Below are 20,754 nucleotides of genomic sequence, written 5' to 3'. Positions count from 1 at the left end.
TGGACCGAAGTTTTAATTGTTAGTAAATTTTTAAAATGAATAATTCTGTATATTTTTTCTTTCAGTGTGATTTTATATTACTATTCTAATTCACAAAGAACACATGAGCTGTATTAAAATTTAAAATAATATTTTTTATCTGAAAATGCAAGAAACTAGGCAAAAATCCCCTGGAGAAAGTTTGTATTGTTTTTAACTCCACCATTTTTTTCACTTATGGGGAAAAGAGTCAATGTGTGAAAAGGAGAGTATTAGGAAGATCAGCAACTCCTTCAAATGCTGTGGGAGTCACAGGGTGAGGCTACAAGTATTAAGAACTACATCCTGGTTTAGCCAAGACAACCAACTATGTACACTTTGAAAAATGCACTTGTAAATGAGAACATAAAGTGTTTCAAATAAAGAATGATTCTACTACACTTGTACATTATTGCCTCATGAATTAAAATCAACAAAGTTTAGAACATAAAAATTGATGTAAAAAGTAAACTAGTCTACCATAAGTAAAGAGCAAAGCATATTTATTACCCAGTTCAATAGACTTAATATAAATTAGAAAAAGTTAATTTTCATTAAGTATTAGAAAAGCTATATTTCTATGGCATGAATATACAGAATCTTTCATATAAACATGTAGCTTCATGGTTACTTTAATTTTAAAAGGCTTCCCAAGGATGACAGGTGTTTTTTTTAATAGCAAAACTCAAAACTTGATTTGTGATATTATAATCCATATTCATAAAATACATTAATATGTTGAAAGTTTCGTGGACACAGAGCCAACATTAAATATGTCTACAGTGGGTTAACATTCCCAGGCTAAATCAGCAAGAATATTTTGGGGAAAAACTAGGAATTTAAAGATAAATAAAAGAGTGTGTGAGAAATGAGACCAATAGGGAGAGTTTCAAGCAATTAATATTATATTTAAAATAGAGAACAGAGAGCAAAAGAATATGCCAAAAATAATAAACTGCTCTTTTTATTTACTCTGAGAGGGAAATAATGTGACACATTAACATTTTTTGCCGTCAATATATGAGGAGCACAGTCATTTTCCTTCTCTTAACTTCAGAGCAACATTGCACAATAGTTAATTAACTATTTGTCTGGTGGGGTAGAAATTTCAGTATATAAACTTAGTTGTGCATATAGTTCACAGTTTTAAATTTTCTTCAGAGCCACTTAATCTAACTTTGAGTTTCTTTCACCAAAGTTATAGGAAATTCAGTCTGTCTTCTCATGGAAATTCCCTCTTCTCAGAGAGAACAATGATTCTCATATCTTACTCAGGCCATATGATCAGATTTGTCATTCTGATCATAGTTGTCAGTTCCCAGTTGTTGCCATCAAGACCCCTACTGCCCAAGCCACTTGGTTTGTTGAAGTCTAGCAATTATGCCAATTTTATGCAAAATAAAGCAGGTTAAGGCCAGGAGTCCCAGTGCATGGAGTATAGCCTCCCTATGTTTTCACAGGAGGTCTTGCATCTCCAAGGTCACCTCCATATTGCAGGATGGGGGCCTCCATCACTCCAGGACTTGACAGCTTCTGGTTGGGAGTCTGTCTTTCTCTCTCTCTCTCCCCTCTCTGAGACATCTTGCATGATCCCTTCAGGCTGCTTAAGCTCCCCTAAAAATAGAGAGAGTGGCTTCCATTAGTCTTTTAGCATCATTTCCTTGCCAACCTACAAAGATGACTGAGGCTGATGTCCTGGCTTGCTTTGTACTTGAAATGAGAAGGATGGTGAGCATCAAAGGGAAAGAACAAACAGTGATTAATTTATCAATAATTTATTGTGTTATACTGACAATGCCTATTTCATGCTCAGTGGGAACTTTTAGCACCCAGTCTTTGTTGCTGTGACACTGGGCACTTTGCATGCATCCTCCCCTTATGCTGTGGCTTCAGCAAGACTGGTCTTCTTCCAATTTCTTGTTACTATTCTTCTTCCCAGCCAAGGGCCTTAGTACACCATCTTCCTTAGCCTCAAACCCATCTTTTATTCCCCTTCCTTTCCAATTTTAAAAATAATTTACCCTGTGAAACTTTTTAACAATTGCTCTCCAAACATTGTCATAATAATGACATGTCCTTGGCGATTTTTATCTGTAGGCAGAAGTATACTAATATTTTATAATAAATTTGTAATTTCTCAGGAGAATTGCTACTTTTATCTAACTCTCCTCCTATTTGGATAGGCCCTAAATCATTGGGCTTGGACTGTTATAAAACATGAACTAAAGCGTCAGGTTAGGACATGATTTATAATGAACTATTTACTTCCAGAAGTAGAAAAGTAAATCAATTTCACATTTTTACTTTTTATAACAAACCAAGATAGCAATTTCTAAGACTTCATCTTAAAGATATATTTAAACACATGTAGAAATAATGTCTGTACAAAGCTATTTATTGTAGGAACTTTGAAATAGCAAAATATTAAAAAATAATTTAAATGTTCACATATATGTATACACAGACACATGTGTAATGGAATAATGGTCAGATGTTAAAAATAGAACAAGGAAGCTCTTTTCAACATGAATAATTTCAAAATATATTAGGTAGTTTTTTTTTAATTAGGTAAATTTTTAAAATTAGGTAAAGAACACTAATGCATGTATGCCACATACATTAATTTGTGTAGGAAAAGAAGATATATCTTTATTTGCTTATATGAGTATGAAGTATTTCTGCAAGGATGCCCATAATAATGATTGTTTGTAATGAGAGACAGAGAGTGGTAGGGGATAGAGGGAGAAGCAAGAATTTTTTGCAAATATAGAAATGCATTATTTATTTAAAATACACTAATATTTTTAATGTTTTAAAATAAAAATTAATGGTTATATCTATGGATTTACATATCTGAATAAGATGAAAAACATGAGCTAGATTTACCCTGCAACCTGAAAAATAAAATAATTGAAACAGTGGTTGTCAAGACACTCAACATCTTGCAACAAAAGATGCTGATCCCTGAGAGATGTGAAATAAAAGGTGAGACCTACTATCTACTATCGCACCAGCTTACTAACTTGAGAGAGTTTCCAGGCTGTGGTTTAAAAAAGGGGAATCTAGGTGAGGCCCAGCCTGAGTTGATACAGAGCTGAGAGTCTGGGCAAAATAGAACAGCTAGAATTTCAAGGGTAGGACACCTCAAGAAGACACAGAGAAAGCTTTGAAGATCTGCAGAGGGTAGCCCTTCACTGCTCTGCAGAGTACTGATAAGAGCACATGTGTGAAGAAATTACCCAAGATTGAGAAAAGAACCATCAAGGGAATTAGAAGTAACTGTGTACTGAATGCACACAAGGCTGAGAGTAATGTCTGTTACCATAGCCAGACTAAAAAACCTGATGATTTGCAAGCATTGATTAGAAGACACAAAAGAGTCTTCCCTTAAGGGTAGTGAATAATTTGCCCTAGATTGTGTAATTCTTCAGTCCTACCTACTAAATCTTAAGAGCAAAAGCCAAAGGGCCAAACTATTTCTAAGTATTGTAAGTGCATTCCAGAACAAAGCTCAAAAATCCTTTTAAAAAAATACCAAAATACCCAGTACCCAAAAATATAAAAGTTCTAGAATCCAATGAAAAAAATGCCAGGCATATGGATTCCAAAATGGCGGTAGAGTGAATGGAAGCTACACAGACCATCTCCCAGGACCAAACTGGAATTACAACAAAAATATAGACAAATCGTCAGGAAAAAGCAACAGAAAAGCAGCTTGGAGGGCCACATAACCAGGAACACTGACTCAATCCTGGTAGGCTTGCGGAGACACGACAGGGGGGCTGGGAGCCCACGGTTGGCAGCAGCCTTAGCTGGGAACAGCACCCTCGGGTTAAACTCCCAAGCAGCTCCACAGAGCAGTGCCAGGACAGAGTCTAAAATAGCCACAGTCACTTACCTTGGGCTCCAGCAGAGGGAAGGCAGACTGGACTGAAACTGTGTGGAGACACTCAGGATTTGGAGGGCACTCAGAGCTTTTGCTCAGTTGAGGTCAGGCAGGACAGTGGTCAGCTTATTCCTTCCCAGGGCTCTGGGGAGAGGTGGAAGCCCCTCCCTTGGAGATTCAACCCCACCTGGAGGCCATTGAAATGCAAGTTGAGGCCCATTAACAACCAGAGTCTGCCCTACCCTCGGGAAATCCCCTTACACTGAGCACCTGAGGAAGTTTTTCATTCAACTCAGAAACCAAGGCTCTTCAGGTAACTGCTACTGATAGCCTCCAGGCAAAAAACTAGAGGATAACAGCACAATCCCTGGGCTAGCAACTCTAACCAGGAAAGTAAGACTTGACAGTAGTATTTAACTTGGGTCCTCCCTGGCTCATCCAAACCCAGGAGAGGGAGCCACAAACAGCAGAACACCAACACCCACAGGGAAAATTTGGCAGGCTCCAAAGCCCACTGTGATAGCCAAAATGGTGAAACACAGACATAAAAGCCAAATGAAAGAACAAGAGACCTCTACCAAAGATGAGATAAATGAGGTGCAGTTAAGCAAGTTAACAGAACTAGAATTCAGAGCCAGAATCCTGAGGAAGCTCAACAGCATGTGTAAGGACATGAGTACCATGAGTAAACACATAGAAAAGTTCAAAAACAACCAGTTGGAAATTAAAAACCACCAAGAAGAAATGAAGAATGACATATCAGAAATAAAGAACACATTGGAATGTCTAAATAGCAGAGTAGAGGAAGCTAAGGACCTAAGGACCGGATCAGTGAATTAGAAGATAGGGCAGAAAAAATTAACCAATCAGAAAAACAAAAGGAAAAAACAAGTACAAAACAGGAAGACAGCTTAGGAGAACTGTGGGACAACTGGAAACGTAATGACATTCACATCACAGGAGTCCCCAAAGAGGAAGAAAATGGGCAAGGGTTAGAGAATATATTTGAAGAAATAGTGACAGAAAACTTTCCTAACTTTGTGAAGAAAGAAGGCATTCAAGTTTAAGAAGCACAGAGAGCCCCAAGGAAGAAGAACCCAAACAGGCCCACACCAAGACACATAGTAATCAAAATGTCAAAAATTAAAGACAAAGAGAATCCTAAAAGCAGCAAGAGATAAGCAACAGGTTACTTACAAAGGAACCCCCTTAAGGCTCTCAGCTGACTTCTCAACAGAAACACTACAGGCCAGAAGGAAATGGCATGAGGTAATCAAGGTCATGAAAAACAAGGATCTGAATCCAAGACTACTCTACCCAGCAAGGCTATCATTCAAAACAGAAGGTCAAATAAAGAGCTTCCCAGACAGAAAAGGGCTAAGGGAATACATTAGCATCAAACCAGCACTGTAAGAAATGTTAAAGGGACTGCTCCAATTAGCAGGAGAAATGGGAAGAAAAATAGAACCACACTAAACAAAAATGGCAATAAATAACTACATATCAATAATCACCTTAAATGTAAATGGACTGAATACTTTGATAAAAAGAAACAGAGTAGCTGACTGGATAAGGAAGCATGACTCACTTATATGTTGTTTACAAGAGATCTACCTCACAACAAAAGACTCACATAGGTTGAAAGTGAAGGGATAGAAAAAAATCTTCCAAGCAAATGGAAAGCAAAAAAAAGCTGGGGTAGCAATACTCATGTCTGACAAAATAGATTTCAAAATAAAGACCTTAACTAGAGACAAAGAAGGCCACTACATAATATTGAAAGGATCTATCCAACAGGAAGATATAACCTTGATAAACATATATGCACCCAATATAGGAGCACCAAAATATATTAAAAATCTTCTGGAAGACTTCAAAGGAGAAATCAATAGCAATACAATTATACCAGGGGACTTCCACACCCCACTGACATCACTGGATAGATCCTCTATACAAAAAATTAGCAAGAAAACATTGACTCTAAATGAAGCACTAGACTAAATGGATTTATTAGATATCTAGAGAGAATTACACCCCAAAAACTACAAAATTCACATTCTTCTCAAGTGCACATGGGAAATTCTCAAAGATAGACCACATGTTAGGACATAAACTAAGGCTCTACAAGTTCAAGAAGATTGAAATTATATCAAGCATCTTCTCAGATCACAATGGCATGTAACTAGTAATCAATTGCAACAAGAACATGCAAAGACATTTCAACACATGGAAGCTAATAGCATGTAATTAAACAATGAATGGGTTACCAAGGAGATCAAGGAAGAAATTAAAAACTTCCTGGAAACCAATGAAAATGAACACATAACAACACAAAATCTATGGGATGCAGCAAAGGCAGTTCTGAGAGGGAAGTTCATAGCACTGTAGGCCTACCTCAAGAAACAAGAAAAATTTCTAATTGACTGTCTAACCTCACAACTTAAAGAACTAGAAAGCAAACAAAAAGAAAACCCCAGCGCAAGTAGAAGGAAGAAAATAGTAAAGATCAGAGCAGAAATAAATGACATAGAGTCCAAGAAACAATTTAAAGGATCAATGAAACAAAGAGCTGGTTTTTCGAAAAAATAAACAAGATTGATGGACCCTTAGCTAGACTCACCAAGAAACAAAGAGAAAGAACCCAAATACACAAAATCAGAAATGAAACAGGTGAAGTAACAACTGACACCACAGAAATACAAAAGATCATTAACAACTACTATGAACAATTATATGGCAACAAATTCGACAATCTAAGCGAAATGGACAAATTTCTAGAAACACATAGTCTCCCAAAACTGGACCGGGAAGAGATAGAAAACAAGAAAATTGAAGATGCAATCAAGACTCTCCCAGCAAACAAAAGCCCAGGCCCAAATGGCTTCACGGGGGAGTTTTCCACACATTCAAAGAAGAACTAACACCCATTATCCTCTAACTATTTCAAAAAATTCAAGAAGAAAGAAAACTTCCAAACTCGTTTTATGAAGCCAGCATAATTCTTCTTCCAAAACCAGAAAAAGACATTACAAAGAAAAAAAACGACAGGTCAATATCCCTGATGAACATAGATGTCAAAATCCTCAACAAAATACTAGCAAATCGGATCCAGCAATACATCAAAAAAATTATTCACTATGACCAAGTGGGATTCATCCCAGAGATGCAAGGCTGGTACAATATTCGCAAATCAATAAATGTGATACACCACATAAATAAAACAAAGAATAAAAACCACATGATCATATCAATAGATGCTGAAATCGCCTTCGACAAAATCCAGCATCCATTTCTGAGAAAAGTTCTCAGCAATGTGGGAATAGAGGGATCATACGTCAACATGATAAAGGCCATATATGAAAGACCTACAGCCAACATCATACTCAATGGGCAAAAACTAAAAGCATTTCCCTTAAGAACAGAAACAAAACAAGGATGCCCACTTTCACCACTCTTATTTAACATAGTACTGGAAGTCTTAGCCACAGCAATCAGACACGAAGAAAAAATAAAAGGGATCCAAATTGGAAAGGAAGAAGTGAAACTGTCATTATTCGCAGTGACATGATACTATATGTAGAAAACCCCAAGGACTCCATAAAATTTTACTAGACTTAATAAATGAATTTGGCAAAGTAGAAGGATACAAAAGTAACATCATGAAATCGATGGCATTCTTATACACCAATGATGAACTCACAGAAAGAGAAACTAAGAAAATAATCCCATTTACCATTGCAGCAAAAAAAATTAAGATATCTAGGAATAAACTTAACCAGAGAAATAAAGAACCTATTCACAGAAAACTACAGTTTATTTAAAAAAGAAATAGAGGAAGATATTAAGAAGTAGAAGCACATACCTTGTTCATGGATTGGAAGAATTAACATCATTAAAATGTCCGAACTACCCAAAGCAATCTATAGATTCAATGCAATCCCCATCAAAATACCAACGACATACTTCACAGAACTAGAACAATTATTTCAAAAGTTCATATAGAACCAAAAAAGACCTTGAATAGCCACAGAATTCTTGAAAAAGAAGGACAAAGTAGGAGGGATCACATTACCAGATTTCAGGTTATACTACAAAGCCACTTTAATCAAAACAGCCTGGTACTGGCATAAGAACAGGCAGATAGACCAGTGGAACAGAACAGAGAACCCAGAAATGGACCCAAGGCAATATGCTCTATTAATATTTGACAAAGGTGGCAAGAACATACAGTGGAGTAAAGACAGCCTCTTTAATAAATGGAGTTGGGAAAATTGGACAGCTACATGCAAAAAAAAAAGAAACTAGACCATCAACTTACATCCTACACAAAAATAAACTCAAAATGGATAAAAGACTTAAATGTGACTCGTGAATCCATAAAAATCCTAGAAAAAAATGTAGGCAACAAAATTTCAGACATCATACGCAGCAGAATTTTTACTGATACATCCCCTAAGGCAACAAAAACAAAGGAGAAAATGAACAAATGGGACTACATCAACCTCAAAAGCTTCTGCACAGCAAAAGAAACAATCATCAAAACAGAAAGGCAACCCACTGTGTGGGAGAGCATAATTCCAATGACATATCAGATAAGGGGTTAATTTCCAATATATATAGAGTGCTCATACAACTCAACAAAATGAAGACAAAGAACCCAATTAAAAAATGGGCAGAGGAGCTGAATAGACACCTCTCCAAACAGGACATACAAATGGCCAAGAGACATATGAAGAAATGCTCAACATCACTAATCATCAGAGAGATGCAAATTAAAACAACAATGAGGTATCACCTCACATCTGTCAGAATGGCTGTCATCAACAAATCATCAAACAACAAGTGTTGGTGAGGGTGTGGAGAAAAGGGGACTCTAGTACACTACTGGTGGGAATGCAGACTGGTGCAGCCACTATGGAAAACAATATGGTGTTACGTCAAAAAATTAAAAATTGAACTTCCATTTGACCCAGTGATTCCACTTCTAGAAATATACCCTAAGAAGCCCGAAACACCAATCAGAAAGACTATATGTACCCACATGATTGTAGCAGCACTATTTACAATAGCTAAGATCTGGAAATAGCCCAAATGTCCATCAGTAGATGAATGGATAAAAAAGCAGTGGTACATATACACAATTATGTACTATGCAGTTGTAAGAAAGAAAGATCTCTTGTCCTTTGAGACCACATGGAGGGACCTGAAAAGTGTCATCCTAAGCGAAACAAGCCAAACAGAGAAAGACAAGTATCATATGATCTCACTTATTTGTGGAATACATTGAACATAACAGTCTGAGGAATGGGGTAGTCCCAGAGACGTGGAAGTGGGGTACAGACTGACAATCCACAGAAGAGGGGCTGGTGGGGGAGAGATAAACCACAGAACTTATATGCATGTATGCATGATCAATGGACATGGACAACAAAGCTGGGACAGGGCGGGAAGGGGGGAATCAGTGGAGGTAAAAGGAGAAACATCTGTAACAAAAATAAATTAATTAATTAAATGATAATAAAAAAAATGTCAGGCATCCAAAGAAGCAGTAATATATGACCCTTAATGAGTAGGTAATTCAATTAGTTGACCTACGAAGTAACTAAGAATTAGCAGCCAAGAACATTAAAACCTTAAGTACAACAATATCCTATCCTATATGTTCAGAAAGTTAAATAGAGATGTGTAAGATATAAGAAAACCAAAATTAAAATACTCAAAGTGAAAATATAATGTGTGAGATGATAGGCATTGGATGGGATTATCAGCAGATTAGACATTATAAAAGTGTACTAGATTAGTGTACTAGAGTTCCCTTTTCTTCATACCCTCACCAACATTTGTTGTTCGATGATTTGTTGATGGCAGCCATTCTGACAGGTGTGAAGTGATACCTCATAGTTGTTTTGATTCGCATCTCTCTGATGATTAGTGATGTTGAGCATTTTTTCATATGTCTCTTGGCCATTTGTATGCTGGTGGGAATGCAGACTGGTACAGCCACAATGAACACTATGGTGTTACCTCCAAAAGTTAAAAATTTAACTGCCATTTGACCCAGTGATTCCACTTCTAGGAATATACCCTAAGAAGCCTGAAACACCAATCAGAAAGAATATATGTACCCCTATGTTCATAGCAGCACTATTTACAATAGCTAAGATCTGGAAACAGCCCAAGTGTCCATCAATAGATGAGTGGATAAAAAAGCTGCGATACATGTACATAATGAAATACTATGTGACTGTAAGAAATAAAGATCTCTTATCCTTTGAGATGACACAGAGGGACCTGGAGAGTATTATGCTAAGGGAAACAAACCAAGCAGAGAAAAGAAATATCACATGACATTACTTCTTTGTGAAATATAATGAACTAAACAAACTGATGAACAAATTTGACCCTGAGACATAGAGGTAGGGTACAAACTGACAAACCTCAGAAGAGGGGGTGTTGGGGGAAGAGATAAACCATAGAACTTATGTGCACGTATACATAACCAATGGACACAGACAACAAAGCTGGGGATGGGGCAGGAGGGCTGAGGAGGAGGGTATCTATGGGGGAAAAAGTGAGAAACATCTGTAACAAAAATAAATTAATAAAAATAACTTAAAAAAGAAAAAAATAAGATTAGTAAACTTGAAGACAGAACAATAGAAACTATCCAATTTGAAACACAAAAGGTGAATTTTTTTTTTACATGCCTCTAGTGGGAACCAAACCCGGGACTCTCTGGTCCACAGGCCAACACTCCAACCACTGAGCCAAATCGGCCAGGGCTGAATTTTTTTAAATGAACAAAATGTGTAATTGGATATGAAAGAAAAGTAGGGACAGAGAGAATATTGGAAGAAATAATGGTCAAGAAGTGTCTAAATTCCATGAAACTATATCTATAGATCCAAGAAACTAAATTAATTCCAAGCAGAAGAAACTATGCCAAGTCATGACATAATAAAATTCAATGATATAGAGACCTTCGATATAGCCAGAGGAATAAAGGCTTATTACATACACACACACACACAAAAAAAGATATAAATAACAACACATTTCTCCTGGGCAACATGTTTAGAAGATTGAAAGAAAAAAGCTCTTAACCTAGCAATAGCCAACAAAAGTATCTGTAAACAGTATAGAGGAAAAATGATGTTTTCAGATATGCAAAAGATAAGAGATGCCATTATTAACACACTCCCAATACATAAAATGTTAAAGGAAGTTCTTTAGGCAGAAGGAAAATAATACCAGATGGAAATGTGGATCTAAACAAAAGAATTAAGAAATGAGAAATGGTGTTCATAACATAATTTCATATATATAAAATTTTATTATTTAAATCTTTTTAAAATAGAATTGATTACTTAAACAGAAAAGATAATGTGAGGTTTATAACATATACGAAAGCAAAATGTATGACAACAAAGTACGAAGGTTGGGAGAAGAGAAATGAATACATGTTATCAAAAGGTTCTTTTAATATATTGCAGTAGTATAATGTCACTGGAAGGTAAACTGTGATCAAAGTAAAGATGACTGATATAAACCCTACAGCATGCACTATAATAGCAAAGCAAATAGTTTTTAAGTCAAAAAAGAATACTAAATGGAATCATGAAAAATATTTAATTAATCAAAAAGAAGACAGGAAAAGGGTGGGGGCAACAAATAGGACAAATAGAAAACTAAGATGATAGATGTAAACCTAGCCACATGAATAACCACGGTAAAAATGATCTAAACAACCCAAAGGTAGAGATTGTAAAAAAAAAAAAAAAAAACAAGATGCAATTACATGCTGCCTAGAAGAAAACCACTTTAAATATAGAGACACAACTAATTTAAAAAGTAAAGTAAAAAGATAAAAAGTTATAATACTAGTGTTTAGATAATACAAATCTGAAGAAAATAGAAATGGCTATATTAATATCCACTCAAAATAGGTGTCAGAGCAAAGAATATTACCAGGGATGAGAAAAGTCTTTCATAATGATAATGAGTCAATTCATCAAGAGCACATAAAAATCCTAAACATTTATTCACCTATTAGCAGAGCTACAAAATATATGAAGCAAAAAAACTAACATAAAGCAAAAAGAAATAAACAAATCCAGAATTATAGTCATATATTTCAATCCTTCTCTCGATAATTGATAGAACAAGGAGACAGAAAATCAATAAGAATATAGAAGACTTGAACACTATCAACTAACTTTACCTAATAAATATTTATAGACCACTCACTCAGCAGAATACCATTCTTTTCAAATACATATGGAATGTTTATCAAGATAGACCATATTCTGAGCCATTAAAATAAGTCTATTATAAAAGAATTCAAGTCATACAAAGTAGATTCTCTGACCACAATGGAATTAAATGAGAATCAATAACAGAAAGATCTCAAACAAAGCCCCCAGGTATTTGGAAACTAAATTACTCTGTATAACTCATAGGTCAAAAAAAGAGAAATTAGGGATTATCTTGAACATAATAAAAGTGAGAATGCTACATAGGATTTTTGTATGTGGGGGATTCTGCTAAAGCAGAATTTAAGGGAGATTTTTAGTATTAAATACCAATATTAGAATAAAAAGAAAAGTTTCTAATCAATAATCTCAGCTTTCAATTTAAGTAACTAGAGAAAGAAGAGCAAATGAATTACAAAGTAGATGAATTAAAATACTAAAGATCAAAGAGAAACCAGTGAAATACAAACCAGAAAAACACTCGGGAAAAGCCATGAAACCAAACGCTGGTTCTTTAAACAGGTCAATAAAATTGATAAACCCTAGCCAGGCTGACTATGGGGGAAAAAAGAGAAATGACACAAATATGTTCAACAGCACTAATTATTACAGAAATAAAAAATAAAACCGTAAGAAGACACTATTGTATTCCTATTATAAAACTAAACCTCAAAAGACTGCCCATATCAACTCTTGAACAGTATATGGAACAACTGGATTTCAAACACTACTGGTGGAAATATAAAATGAAATGAACACTTTGGAAAACAATTTGGCATATAAGCATAACCAATGGACATAGACAACAATGCTGGGGGGGGGGTAGGGAAGAGGGTGTCAATGGGGGAAAATGGAGAAACATCTGTATCAAAAATGAATTAATTTAAAAAAATGAAAGAAAACAATTTGGCAGTTTCTTAAAAGGTTAAACATATATGATCTAGTCATCCCACTCCTGGATATTTTCACAGGAGAAATGAGAGAATATGTCCACACCAAGATTAATACACAAAATTCATACCAGCTTTATTTGTCATAGTCCAAAACTGGAAACAATCCAAATGATCATCAATAGGTGCATGGATAATCAAACTGTGATCTATTCATGCAAACAGAATATTACTCAACAATTAAAAGAAAAGAATGAACTCTTAATACATGCTATAATATTGATGACTCTCAATGATGGCAGATATAAGAAGTCAAATCCCCATAATGGTCTGGCTGGTGTGGCTCAGTGGTTGAGCGTTGACCCATGCACAGGAGGTTGCCAGTTTGATTCCCATTCAGGGCACATGCCCAGATTGTGGGCCTAATTCTCAATGTGGGGCCAAATCCCCAGTGTGAGGCACGCAGGAGACGGCCAATCAATGTTTTTTCTCATTGATGTTTCCATCTCTCTCCCTCTCCCTTCCTCTCTTGAAAATCAATAAAGAATTTTTTTTATCCTCACTCGAGGACATTTAACCATTTTTTGTTCAGATAGAGTGGGAGGAAGAGAGAGAGAGTGAGAAACATTGACGTGAAAGGGACACATCGAGTGACTGCCACCCGCACGACCAACCAGGGCCGGGGACAAACTGCAACCAAGGTACGTGCCCTTAGCAGGAATCGAACCTGGGTCTCTCTGGACCGCAGGCCGACACTCTAACCGCTGAGCCAAACTGGCCAGGGCAAGAAAAAAAATTTTTTAAAGAGTATGTAATGTATGATTCCATTTATATAAAAATCTAGAAAATGCAAACTAATCTATTGTGACAGACAGCAGATCAGTGGTTGACTAGAGGAAGGGAATGAAGAGAGGGTCAGGAGGGTGGGATTACAATAAGGAAACTTTCAGGATGGTGAAATACAATATTTTTCTTGAATATGGCAGTGGCTGCACAGAGGTATATATACATATGTCAAAACTTACTAAATTGTACCTTTTAAATTATGTACAATTCACTGTGTGTCACTGTGTCTCAATTATGCTGTTTAAAAGACTAATGAGCAAATATGAGTAAATACATGAATAAGTCAAAGGTTTGTTTCTTACCGGTCATTCCTACTAATCAATATAGGAAACACTAATTTATTTGGACCAAGGCAAAAACATCAATGAAGGTAACGAAGATCCTTTTGAATTTATTTTATTTCATCTACAATTACCCTAAGATATACTACATGGTTTGTTTTTTATAAAGTCTTTAAGAAAACAAGATATTGGGAACTTTCAAGACAGGGGTGTAGGTAAATGCCGTGATCCCCTCCTCCCACAACCACATCAAAATTACAACTAAACTACAGAACAATCATCATTCAGAAACACCTGAAATAGAAGTCCTACTATGACGAAATTAAATAAGCCACATCGACACTGGTACAAGGGGCAGAGGCGCAGATGGGCTGGTCCCACACCCACGTGTGGCAGATAAAAATCAGGAGAGACACCTCGGCTATGAAGGTCCCCCCTGAGGAGTGAGGGGTCCCCGTCCCACACCAGGCCCCTAGCTAAGGGTTCCAGTCCAGGAAGAGAACTCCCCATCACTTCTGGTTGTAAAAACCAGTGGGAACTGAGGCCGAGGGAGGCTGAGGCTTCTGGAGCCCCAGGCAGCTCCTCTTAAAGGGCCCACACAGGGACTTATTTGGACCTGCTCCCTGTGCCCACTAATCACCAACCTCTGACTATCATGGATGACCAGGTGGGCAAGGGCCCACCACACAGAGCAAGACTTAGTTCAGTAGGGCTCTGGTACCCACTGAGTGTATAACTCGTGGAGGTGGTTGGGTGGTGGTGTTTCGATGTGGTCTGAAGCTGTCCACTGGGTGTGCTGACTCTGGGGCAAGGTCAGCCACTCCTGTGTTCTATCCGAGGCCACCAGGCATAAGCTACAAAGTGATCTGCAAATGGCTGCTTATTGTGTTGGGCTTGGCGGTGCCCAGGAAAAGCCAAGCTGTGAACCATGGCTGGCTGCTTCTAGTACCAGGCCTGGGGCCACTTAACAAGAGGAATGGGGCTGAGACCCGATGCTGCTTGTTTGACAGAAAATTTAGGAAAATCTGAAGCAGGAGCCAAGACAGGCCATTCCTACGGTAAGCCACTGGAAACAGCTTGCGTGGGCCTGGAAGTTGGGTGGGACAAGGCCTCAGGGAATTACTAGGTCGGGGGCAAACAGTGTGAGCCAGGTTGCTGGAGTCCCAGATATAGCAGCCGTAGAGACTCCTCAGGGAAGGGCTCACCAAAGAACAATGGCCTCTGCCAGCATGTCTGTGCGGGAGAAAGCTGCCTCTTCAGCTCTGGCCCTGATGCCAAACAGCTCAGTTCTATCCCCGCACATCTCTGGTGCCCTTCAAACTGCCTCCCCTCTGAGCTCAGAGGGAGCAAGTCCAAGTAAGTCTGTGCGTGGGCCCTTTGAGAGGAGCTACCTGGGGCTCCAGAAGCCTCAGCCTCCCTGAGCCTCAATTCTCACTGGTTTTACAGCCAGAAGTGATGGGGACTTCTCTTCCTGGCACTGGAACCCTGAGCTTGGGGCCTGGTGTGGGATGGGACCCCTCACTCCTTAGGGTGGACCTTCCAAGCCAAGATAGCTTCCTGATTTTTATCTTCTACACGTGGGTGTGGGACCAGCCCATCTGAGCCTCTGCCCCTTCTACCAGTCTCTATGCGGCTTCTTTTTTAATTTCGGAGTTGTAGGACTTCCACTCAGCTTCGTGTCAGGTGGTTCTGAATGATGGTTGTTCTGTAGTTTAGTTGTAATTTTATGTGGTTGTAGGAGGAGGCAAGGCTGCGTTTACCTAGGCAGCCATCCTGACCGAAGTCAGGATTGAGAATTTCTGATCACTTATGCCCAAACCATACAGAAGCAGAGGCTATCCTGTGGTGATGGGTTCACTGGGAGATGCACTCAGTTCATGCTGAAATCCTGATTTGTTCCAGCTACAGTTGTAATTCACCTCTGAAAATCAGTGTATGGAAAACAGAAAAAGATTAAGCTGCTGGGGAGAGGGCTAATGTAAGGTACATTTGGTTCTAGGATTTTTATTTCAAAAAAAATAAAAACTACATGAGATTCTTTATGTTATTTTTTTTAATCCTGCTCACTTTCCCAGGGGAAAAATAAATCTCTCCTCCTGCCATGTAATCTTTCCATCTACATAGAGTCTACACATTAAAAAAGATTCTTTTTTTAAAGAATAAACTGAAGCAGGCTAAGTAACATCTTAACATGCAAAGGCATTAACATATAAAACACACGTAATTCAGGTTTATTTTACTCAAGTGCTACATTAAACATTACCAAGAGCAAGTCTTCGGTGGGTCTGTAACTTGTGTCTAATATGTTTATACATCTTTTAAAATGTGTATCCTTAACCTTTAATGCCTTGTACTCTTATTGATAAATAAATATCCTTTGTTTCGATAACTTTTCCAAAACTGTCACAAAACCTGTGCTGACAATGTGTGTGTTTCTAGGTGTGTTCTGTCTGCATAAGGGTGTTCTCTAATTGTTTGTATCCACATGTATGTAGTTGTCCCTCTTCACCCTCAAACATGGAAAGAAACAGTGTGATGCAGCCTTTGAATAAAGGCTTTGAAATCAGAGGGCCTGGGCCCCGGGGCCACCACACACCAGCTTCAAACTTGGACACTGTTTCTAACCTCTCTGCCTGTTCCTTCAAACAGTACATAGGGATGATATTCATAGGGTTGTTGTGAGGGTTGATCAAGGGAATGGGATAAAGCTCTTAGCCAAGAGCCTAGCTCACTGTGAGCGCTCAAAAAACAAGAGCTACCTTTGAACTACAGAAATGTTCAGGGCAAGGCCCAATGAGTATAAATTATCCCGTGTACATTGCATCCTAGCAGGAGTGAAAAACTGAAAAATTATTATTTGACCAAAAGGAATATTTCTTAGAAAGGCAGAGAAAACCTTTTTTTAATTATATATATATATAATTAAACAGAAAAGACCTAGTTTAAATTCCAGCTTTGGCATGTTAATTACCCAGTTTGGTTAGTTTTTATAGCCCTACTATCCATCTGATAGTCTGTAAAATGGATATAAGCTATAAGTTGCAGATGCTTGGTGAATAGGTGCTGAAAGATTTAATTAAAGATATTGTCTACAGCAGCAATTTCTATACTTTTATCTGTCTGATAGGGTAAGATCCTCTTCGCGTTGAAGAAACACCATAAAATTGAGTGATTTTTTTTAAATATTTTTTTCTTTATTAATTTGAGAGAGAGAGGAAGGGAGAAGGAGAGAGAGAGAGAAACATCGATGAGAGAGAACATTGACTGAACGCCTCCTGCATGCCCCCCACTGGGGATTTGGCCCACAACCTGGGCATGTGCCATGACTGGGAATCGAACTGGCAACCTCTTGGTACATGCATCGATGCTCAACCACTAAGCCACACCGGCCAGGCGATTTTTTTATATATCAATCACTAATCATCATGTAATGATTTCTCTCTAATGATAAACATATGGGGCAAGTGTGGCCCTACAGGGCATTAGTGGTATTAGAACCTGAAGTGCAAAGTTTAGAGCTCATGAGAATTCCAAGAGCAATTAAAGACCATGCGAGAATCTTATGTCCCCTTACAGAAAACTAGTGCTAAAAAGTTCCATGCAGTTGACCACTGAAAATGCCTTGAATTTGCATCTTTTTTTTTTTTTCCAAGCAAAGCACCATTGCCCCTGGTGGTCTTAGTCCTTTAAAGATTATTTTATTCATTTCACAGGTCTCCTGTTATGGCTGGAGGTCTCTTTGCTGTGAATCGCAAATGGTTTTGGGAGTTAGGTGGCTATGATCCAGGTTTAGAAATCTGGGGAGGAGAACAGTATGAAATCTCTTTTAAGGTAAGCCACCAAGACCCTCTTCACATTGTGTCTGCATAATTTTGACGAGTCTGATAGAATGTCTTATTTAGTTTTATAACCTATGTTATGAAATGACGGAGATAGACATGTTGCCTTCTCAAGTCAGTTTTTTAATGAGAGAAACTACTTCCTTCTGATGTTTCAGTGAGATGTAACCATGCCATAAAAAAATAAAATGCAGAAGTTAAATAATTCAGAATTCCATGTGCAGTTGGAAACTTGGTTTGTCGACTGCTTCCCTGGCCGCTGCATCCTTCTGAAGCACTTAGAAACAGACAGAAAAATTGAGATGAAAGAAATCAAACTTATTGGAGCTTTTGTCCTTTTCATTTGTTCTAGAAAAAGCATTTTACATTTTGATTGTAACCAGTTATTCCAAACTCAATAACAGAAGAGTTATTTTAAAATTTGAATTAAATTAAAGCTATCTTTATATAATTCCAAAACAAGCAATTTTTTTTACTTATTTTTATCTGAAATCACCCAGGTCTCTACTTGCTTTGACCATAAACACTCAGTAAAATTATATACTCTAACATGTATATGTATATGATAGAATATTAAATTTCAGGGTTTATAAATGAAAAAACTTTACCACATGTGAAGAGCACATAATCAAAGCAAAATACACTGTGCAAAAGGTTATACTCCAAACCTCCAGGATGTTTTTCTAAAAAACAGTCTTGTAACAGAAAAAAATTATTTTCTTTTTTTACACTATCATTTTCACTATTTATATAAAAACTAGATTGATTCTTGCAAGATTTATCATATAGAAATCTCATTAAGTAATTCAACTTTTCCTAATTATTTTCATTATGAAATCAAACCAATTCTTGCTGAGGAAAAAAATGTATTCTGAATATAGTAAAAGTCAAACTTAGGAATCCAGCTAAACTTTTGGAACTGATATATTAAAAAATTATAAAAACTGATTTTTATAGAACTGTAACAGGTATATTCAGTTTGTTAACAGAAATTATATGTTGTCCTCAAAGTGTCATAAACTAAATATTCCCAGAGATGCTCAGATGGCATGATTGCAGGCTTCCAGTCATCTAGAACTTTCCATCTCACTATGCTGGCAGTAATCCTTGCAATACCATTTATTAAATTAGTGCTTTTCTTTCGCCATCCTTCAAACACATCTAATATTACATATAAGTTATTCTTTTCTCAACCTTTTTATAAATGCATGTTTAAAATCCTTGAGTTTGCCAGTGTCTTTTGGGTTTCTCTGGTATAGCTGCATGCTCATCACCTTGTATATGGCAGAAGGTAATAACTATAGAGGTAATAATGATAAAAATAGCATCTAACCACCTTTACCTAGTGGGATGAGCCAGATGCCAAGCTAAATGCTTTTTATGCATTATCTAATTTTAAATCACAACTCTAAAAGTTAGGTGTTATTCCATTTTACAGATGAAGAAACTGAGGCTTAAAGTGTCAAAGATTTTTAGATTAAATTATTTTTAACTTTTAATTACATAACTACCCAGTGCCACTTAGGGCTTTAAGTACTCCATTTCTTCTTAATTGCAGAGATGCATAAACATGAAATTCTCTTACACCCAAATCATATCTACCAACACCTTTCTAAATCGCTGCCTAATGGTTCCTCTCACTGAACAGAGGCAAGTGTCTTTATTATAGTATAATAGCAAAGCAACAAACTTTCTGCTAACCCTGGCAAAATACCACTGATAAGCAGATATTGCCTAAAGCTGGGTGCAAAGTTTACAATAATACCTCCAACTGGAAGCATGAAAGATAAAAATGGCATTGCTATATTTGCGCTATTATCAGAATTCAAGGGATTCTTTTTGCTTTTCACAGTTCAAGAGATTTTTTTTTTAACTTCTCTTAATTCATGAATATTAAGAAAATTTCTATTAAGCGTGAGATGCCTGGTTTTGAATAATGAACTGCATGCTGTATAAAATTGCTACTGAACAGCTGGAGAGTTTGCAGAATATATATTTGCATTCTAAATCACAAAAGTATTTTCTAGACCAACATCCACTTGCATCTCCCATTTCTCTGTCACTCCTATCTATCACATCTCTTTTGGGTGACCTGAAATTTTATTACCCCGTTTTCGATTCTTTAGTTATCTGTCATCCTGAAGGATATAATTGGAATGCAATCCTGTCAGCTTTGCCTAGAAACTATGGCAACAGTGCTGGAAGTTCAGGACTAAATTGCCCTTGGTTGTTTGGTTGGAATGACAGCCTCTTTGATGACAGCTGTGTCTTACAGAGTCCCATTTTAGACATATCCCTTCATTCATCTTGCTATTGTGTGATGACCTTAGGGTTCCTGTCCCTCCTTATTAGTACTTGTAACAAGAGGAGGACACACTTAAGCAGGCTTGGTAGAATTTGCATTGAAGCAAGAATTTTCTCTGTGTGCAAAGAATCAGTAGAACTGTACACAATGTCTCAGTTAAATGGTATTATATGATATAATTTAAAACAAGAGAGAAAAAACAAATATATGAGGTTTTGGGTATAGGCCATAAGTTGTGTTTAATTTTACAGGAAAGAGCAGTAAGATATAACTGGTCAGCCCTTAAGGTTTCGGAAATGTGCATGGATAATTGAGAATGCACTAGTGTATTTCACACCATAATATAGAAAGTATTTGAAGTCTAGAACTTAAAAGATCTAAGTCAAAAGATTTCTATCTATGGTCATTATCAGACATCTTTGCCAATTGTTTACTTT

General features: G+C 37.1%; 1 protein-coding gene across 1 annotated transcript in view; it reads left to right on the top strand.

Moving 5' to 3' along the window:
• Window positions 1-20,754, top strand: part of GALNTL6 (polypeptide N-acetylgalactosaminyltransferase like 6) — a 1,114,860-nt gene that overhangs the window by 989,929 nt on the left and 104,177 nt on the right. Inside the window, exon 8 of the mRNA XM_036240055.1 lies at window positions 17,887-18,004. Within this exon, the coding sequence (XP_036095948.1) occupies window positions 17,887-18,004 (118 nt within the window). The remainder of the gene's footprint in view (window positions 1-17,886; window positions 18,005-20,754) is intronic.

The sequence above is a fragment of the Molossus molossus genome, unplaced genomic scaffold (genome assembly GCF_014108415.1).
Source record: "Molossus molossus isolate mMolMol1 unplaced genomic scaffold, mMolMol1.p scaffold_m16_p_4, whole genome shotgun sequence".
NCBI classification, from domain to species: Eukaryota; Metazoa; Chordata; class Mammalia; order Chiroptera; family Molossidae; genus Molossus; species Molossus molossus.
This window is presented reverse-complemented; position numbering and strand designations above follow the sequence as displayed.